The sequence below is a fragment of the Patiria miniata genome, unplaced genomic scaffold (assembly GCF_015706575.1).
Source record: "Patiria miniata isolate m_02_andy unplaced genomic scaffold, ASM1570657v1 HiC_scaffold_13, whole genome shotgun sequence".
Classification (NCBI taxonomy): Eukaryota; Metazoa; Echinodermata; class Asteroidea; order Valvatida; family Asterinidae; genus Patiria; species Patiria miniata.
This window is the reverse complement of record NW_024037051.1, coordinates 13,193,211-13,200,109: the sequence shown is the minus strand read 5'-3', so window position 1 is coordinate 13,200,109 and position 6,899 is coordinate 13,193,211. Positions and strand designations below refer to the sequence as shown.

General features: G+C 40.4%; 1 protein-coding gene across 1 annotated transcript; it reads left to right on the top strand.

Moving 5' to 3' along the window:
• Window positions 1-608: 608 nt before the first annotated feature.
• On the top strand, window positions 609-6,796 carry LOC119721342. Its single transcript, XM_038191376.1, has 6 exons — window positions 609-773; window positions 1,344-1,437; window positions 2,630-2,789; window positions 4,217-4,372; window positions 5,302-5,491; window positions 6,007-6,796. The coding sequence occupies exons 1-5, from the start codon at window positions 631-633 to the stop codon at window positions 5,475-5,477; spliced, it is 729 nt and encodes a 242-aa protein (XP_038047304.1). The 5' UTR covers window positions 609-630; the 3' UTR covers window positions 5,478-5,491; window positions 6,007-6,796.
• The last annotated feature ends 103 nt before the right edge of the window (window positions 6,797-6,899 follow it).

Genomic DNA, 6,899 nt, shown 5'->3' with positions numbered 1-6,899 from the left:
TTCGAAACGTTGAGTCCCTCCGGCTCTTTTCAGAACCACACATACTCAGAAAAGAGATTTTTTGTCACATGGTGCTACCGCAAACTTATCTTGTCTTAGTAAAGTACAAATCGCATTTTTTAACATTTGGTCATGGTCATGCCATATTATGGTCCCCAGAGGATGTCAAAACTATGTTTAAAAAAAAGGTGATTTGAAGATTTATACTTAATCGGACTACAATTGCACTGCCAATAATTACTATGGTAATTAAAGCATGTAGAACATTTACTTGTTTTGGATTAATTGACATGTAGACTGTATTACAAACAGTGACTTGAATTGGACATGCATTGGAAAAATGGAAGCACACAGCTGCACGCCTGCAGGCTACTCAGTACTCATCAAATCAAGTTGGGCATTTTTAAATGTATAATGTTAATAATATCTGTGTAATTTCTTTGGTAATTTTAAGAAGTACATATACATTTAAGTCGGGCATTTCATGTGTTGTTTCTTTGGGAATTTTGAGAAGTGTTTGAATGAATATGTACTCGGTTTAAGACTGTGGAAAGAGACAATATTTACTTGGCATGATTGCTTATTGACATTTATGATCCTTCTAAAACAGCAGTAGGCCTAAACATCATCATGAGCACAACAAAGTTCTTCACATCTGGCAGTCCCACTGCCTGGGAGAAGACGCTCAGTCTCTATGGCAACGTGATGGAGCTCAAAGGTGCTGCCATCAAGAAGCCGGGAGGAAAGAAAGAACTTCTGGATCTGGATAAATGGTGAGCATGCAAGGCTCAAACAGTCCTCTTCAACCCCCCCCCCAAAAAATAAAACAAATTAATTAATGCAGAGGTATCATCGAGTTAATCACAAGTCTGGCCAAAAAATGAGTCAGGATAAATGGAGGAATGCCTAGTCAAAGTTCTGATGAATATCTTGTTACATATTCTTGTTTACTTGACTTAAGACTGAGTGACTTGTGATGGGCTAGTGAGGACTAGCAAATACTACACTGAGAGCTGGATTGTATAGTCGGGCGCGGATCCAGAGGGGCTTTGATGGGGCGGGGGGAGGGGGTCGAAACACCCCCCCCCCCCCCCCCCCACGCACTGATATAAAAAATAATTATAACAAAAATCTGACAGGCCTCATCACACTCTCCCTCATGCAAAAATTCCTTGATCCACCCCTGACAGTTGCAACTGACGTTCGGCAACAATTAAGTTTGAATTGGAAAGTGTTATAAATATGATTGATTTGTGTACTATTAGGATTAAAATTCTGTAATCTTTTGTGCTGTTTTTGAAGAAAGTCAAATTTCTTTTATGTCTCCTTTTTTGACCTGCTAGGTACCAGGAGGACCTGCCCAAGCTCATTCAGGAGCGAGATTCCAAGTACATCACTCATGAAGAGATCACCAAACTCATGAAATGGAAACTCACTGTAATACTTACTATTAGATGACTTTAATGGTTTCAATATTAGCTAGTTAGGTATCAAGGTGACTTTTATAGTGGAGTGCCGTGGCCTTGTGGTCTGGGGCATTGAATTTGTGGTCTGCGGGTAATTCTGCAGGTTGTGGGTTCCAGTCCAGCCTGGGGTTATGGTACGCGTGCCCTTGGGCAAGGCACTTTGTCACCCATTGCTTATCCCCACCCAGGAGTAAATGGGTACCTGTGAGGGCAGAGATAGTTATTGTGATTCATTTGAGCTGTGTGCCAAAATGGCAGCATTGAGCTGTATACTACCCAGGGAGCTCAGATTGTATTTGGAATGTTTCATTGGCCAATGATCAGGGGTAATAATATTTTTAAGGGAATATACATCATTTGCTTTTGCTGTAATTTTCAGAAATGGATGGAATTGGGGGGTTGGAAATATATAGCAAATATAGTTACACTGACTTTTTTGAGGTTTTGGGTTCGAAAATGCTATAAAAACCAAGAAAAACAATCATTTTTTCTGTAGTCTGGTTCCCTGACTCCATATAAGAAGAAACAGAGCAGTTTACATACATTGGGGAATTGTAAGGTCAGGGAACCAGTCTAGCTGGCTTGTACCCGTTCATAGGTGTGTAATCGATTGCAAACAAGTGCGATGGTCAATTGGGGCCAGTATTTGAAAAAAAGCCAGTTTTTTCCAACGCTGGTCGGCTGACCAGCGTTGGAAATTGATACAAAAATACCACTTTTCTTGAAAATGACAGTATACCAGGTGCCATGATTTTACAGGATGCTTTACACTGTTATTCACTAACAGTCCAGCAAGGTATTTCAAGATGATTTGGTAGTTTTATTTTTTGATGTTTGCAAATGTTGTATTTTCCCTTTAAATAGCATGATCTTATTTAAAAGCGCTATATAAGAACCTGTTATTATTATTATTATTACTCGATATGAGCCAACACACCACACATCCCATCCAGGATCCCACTTATTGTTTTTCACAAACTTGAGAGTGGAAAAAAACATTTATTTTTGAAACCTAATGAAAACACAGTTTTAATCCTGAATGTATGTATGAGGTTTTCTATAATGTGATTTTCAGCAAATCTCCCACAAATACATCTGAAGTGTTATTTAGTATTTTAAGTCTCAAGTGAGTGAATGGTCTATAATCTGTCATTGAATTTCAGAGAGGCAAATTCCGGCCCAGACTCTATGACATGGTGCAAGGCAACAAGCCTGAGCTGGTTGAGTCAGCGAGTAAGAAGGCCTTCAAGAGCCTGCCAAACCTGGCTAAGGCCATCAAGGAATTGACAGTCCTGAGCGCTGTGGGGCCAGCCACTGCTTCTGGTGGGTGAAAATTACTCTTGTAGTTGTACTTGCAAGGGCGGATACAGAACCAAACTTTTCGGGGGGGGGGGGGGGGCAAGAGGGCTTTTTTTTTAAAGGAAGGTGATTAAGTATAAATTATCGAGTGCTATTTCCACATTGTAATATTAAAAGTAAAAGATATGTGTAGCTGATGGCTTGCGAGGGAAATGCGCAACTTGTCCTGAAAAAGTTACGACATAAGTGTCTTCAGTCATCTCAGGCCAAGTTCGTGCAAGGACTATAGTTGACTAATGGTTAACTAACGTTTGCCCGAACTCTTTCTAGTCAACGGTGGTTGACTACGCTAGTCGACTATTTGGAACCAACCTACTGGGGTTGGTTGCTTCGCTGGTAACCAATAGCTGCGCGCATCCATAACGCTAGCAGAGAGCCAGGATCCAGAAGTTTTGCGATGACATTTTGACCAGCCTTTGACTAGAGACGTTCGCACGTTGCTATCAGTGCGCAGGCGTAAGGTACGTCACAAATCAACCACTAGTCGACTAATGGTCCTTGCCCGAACTTGGCCACAGTTTGATCACAAGTCAATCACAAGTCATCCAGTCCCAAGTCATGCAACTCACCAGCTATTCAAATTAACTGTGACAAACTAGGGCAATCCTTTGTCGTCCAGTCCCTGCTGTCCTCGGAGTTTCTGGTCACCGCCTGGAGGGCACCCAGATCGTGGTAGGAGCAAAGTTTGCTACCCTGACACCATCTCCAATGACATTGGTCTGGATATGACTGAGATCCAGCAGCTCATGAAGGATAAGGCGACCTGGCACATCTTTGTCAATGCTGCTTCTGCCATTCTGACGACAGATGATGATGATGATGTGCAGCTACTTGTAAATTGACTTGTGAATCGACTTTTAAATTTACTTGTCACCGGTCATGTAAAGTACTTTAATGATCCGCAAAAGTCCCTCGACTACAACTCTGGTAGACATATTTGTGTCTTCCTAGGATTCTGTCTTTCTCTTTCACAAGACTTTTACGCTAATGAAAAAGATGTCCTGGGTTCGAGTCCCAGCTGAGCAAGCTTATCAATTTTTTTCTCACAAGCTCTTGGACAGCATTGCATCAGTAACGGAAAAATTGCATCAGTAACGGAAAAAGCCCATCATTACAATATTATATCCCTCCACTTTAAAGTTTCATCAAAGTCTTCTTCTGCCTTCTACTCCGACTTCCATTCTACGTCAGTGCAATTCGCCAAGATGGTGCTGAGGCCGTCTTCCCCCCCCCCCCCTTAACAATTTTGAGTCCCCTTAAAGCATCCTCTCATCAAATCAGCCTCTCCCCTGAATCAAAAATAATAAGGGCTTCATGTGATAATAAGAACAGTTTTTTTTTTAAATTAGAAATATTTATCGACTTTGACTACTACTCCGACTTCTTTGTAGCTGTCTTGGCAGCAGGAGCTCCCCAGCATGCACCCTTCATGGCCGATGAGAGCATGCTGCCCATACCAGGCCTGGCTCCACTCAAGTACACACCCCAGCAGTATTCTCAATACTCGGCCGAGGTCAGCGCATGCGTCAAGAGGCTCAACAAGGAGGGTGAGTGACAAATAAAAAATACATGTACTAGGGTTCACTCAACAGCCATTGTGAAGGATTTTGTGAGTATTCGTGTTGCGCCCGCAGGTAATTTTCTGTGAACTGTGCAGCATTTATTCATCAGTGTTGAATATACCAAAGTTATAATTCATAGCCATTCAATTTTGTTTGGTAGGGAGGTGTGAAAGTCAACATCATGGGACCACAGAAAACAATTTTGAGAATGTTAGTTTGTTTATAAAATTAGCCTACAACTTAACTCATCAAAAGGTTGGTAATGGATCAATCCGTTTAGCCACGCCACGTTATGCTTTGACCTATCACAGCAATGATAGCACAACCAAAAGTCTGATGATGGTCCCAACGCGCAGGCACTTGCTGTTGCATATGACATGCGTGGCTGGAACATGGGATGTGGCACTGGAGATCGAGGCACAAGTACTTTTGCCCATGGGGGTATATAGGGCATAATGGATCATAGATCATTTCGGACTAATGTGCTATTTCCAGTCAGCTGTGTAAATACAAATAGTTTGTGTAGTCACCAATCCTGCTTTAACCCTAACAATCCCCATTGAGTCGAACTCCAACACCAGGGTTTGTTGGAATCTGTTGAGTACTGCACTAGTAAACTGATTACGCTTTTGGAGTTATGCATACCATCAATAAGAGTCCAATAGTTTTTGTGTACAGTTTACCATACGGTGTTGGAATTTGTGGGGTTTAGGATTAAACCAATACTGCATGATAAGGTGATCTGTACTGTTAAATTGTTTTCAATTCTTCAAACACAGAATGTAAACTTTGGTTTTGGATCACAGCATCAACTGTTTTGCCTCCGTACGTTGGACAAAGATCCTACATTAATTGGTTAATAAACTGTAACTGCCTACATCAATTACTTTCCCGTCTTCCTTTTCCGTTGCCAGATGCAACCAAGCAGTGGACACCGCACAAAGTGGAGCTGGCTCTATGGACCCACTACATGGCCAACAAACTCCAGCCTAGTCTCCTAGAGCAGCTAGAAGCTGGCGAGAAAAGAAAGTCTTCTGAAAATGGCGGCAAAGATGACACAAAGCGGGCCAGGAAAGGCGATGCCAAGTGACATCTTATCAGTTTAAAGCTATAGTCCATCATTTGCAGCCATCCGAAAAGTAACTGGCGTAATTACTGTTGAAAAACAAACTTGGTTGAAAGATAGTAAGGGAACTAAACTCCCTGTGAAATTATTCTTTCTGGGAAGCTGTCATTTTGAAGTAATTAACGAAAGAAGGCATTTCCAACGGTGATTCTTAAGAAGCACCTTAGGAAAATTTAAATTAGTAGTTCGTTTTGTTATTCAGCGCAGCGCGCACAAGTATTGGAACGACGCACACGCGCGCGCGGTTGTTATAATTCGTCGGATCAGTGCGCGACACCGCGTATAGCTGCAATTCAAAACAATTCAAAACATGATTCAGTAACTTTTGATTTGAAATTGAGATCTTAGAATGCTGCTTTTCTCGGAATGTACAGCTGAAGCTTAGCTGAAACTTGATCAGTTTAGTTGCTCAGTATCCTTCATCAGATTTTGAACACTTATGTTGCTGCAAACGAACAAAATGCACTAATTACAAATGATGGACTATAGCTTCAACACATCTCCAACTTTTGCTTTTTCTTTAACAAAAGCCGTGTTATCGTTGGCTCGTTTGGAACATGTCATGTGATTGGCTAGCTTTTGAAAGTTGCTACCTCTTCGAGATTTATATACATTGTATACGTAATTTATAATTTCGTTAATCTCTCTGTACTTTTGTAAACTACCTAGATCATGAAGAGTTATATTTTTGTAATTATAAGGGCATGTGAATTACAGTACAAGTTTTTTTTTACATTTGTTAGCAAAAACTGTTGCACATTTTGCCATTCTCAATAGTTGGTTAGGCAAAAATTCAGAAACAAATTTCTAGGCCGAGAAGACCCTCCTGAAATAATGCGAGTGAAAAGGTTTTTTTTCTTTCACTGGAAAATCTGTTAAAGTAAAGCTATGCAAATTTTGTTCCTTGCATTCGTATTTGTTTTAGTGACGGTTGATAAGACTGGATCAATGCGTTTTCATAGTTGCCTTTTTAACAGTTTATCAGTAAATTTATATTCATCTTTGTGACTAACGCAGAATTAATGTTCCAAAACATGTTTTGATGAGAAAAACGACCTTTTTTTATGAAAAGTACCAATTTGTACAAGATGGCAGATCATGTTGAAAAGTTAAGTTTTGCACAAGTTTTGTTTTTAAAGTTGATGACAGCTGAACGCAACTGTATTTATGTAAAGTACATGTATGCTGTTAAAAATGTTGTATTCAGATATTTAAGTTGTTGAAAAGTCATTTTTTTTTAAATTCAAAAAAGAGAAATAAAACCAAGACATTGGCATTCGATTGACCAGTCATATACGTGTTTATTGATGTCATAAACCAGGCCTAAAATTGACCTATCGTGGTGGAATCGCGTTAGAATTGCGTCAACGCAGCTCGTGAAACGTT

What these genes read in the sequence shown, in the direction of transcription:
- LOC119721342 (XM_038191376.1), top strand. Translation starts at nt 631, where the DNA reads ATGAGCACAACAAAGTTCTTCACATCTGGCAGTCCCACTGCCTGGGAG. An exon ending in CTTCTGGATCTGGATAAATG is followed by an intron (nt 774 to 1,343) that starts GTGAGCATGCAA and finishes TTGACCTGCTAG; the next exon opens with GTACCAGGAGGACCTGCCCA. An exon ending in CAAGAGGCTCAACAAGGAGG is followed by an intron (nt 4,373 to 5,301) that starts GTGAGTGACAAA and finishes TTCCGTTGCCAG; the next exon opens with ATGCAACCAAGCAGTGGACA.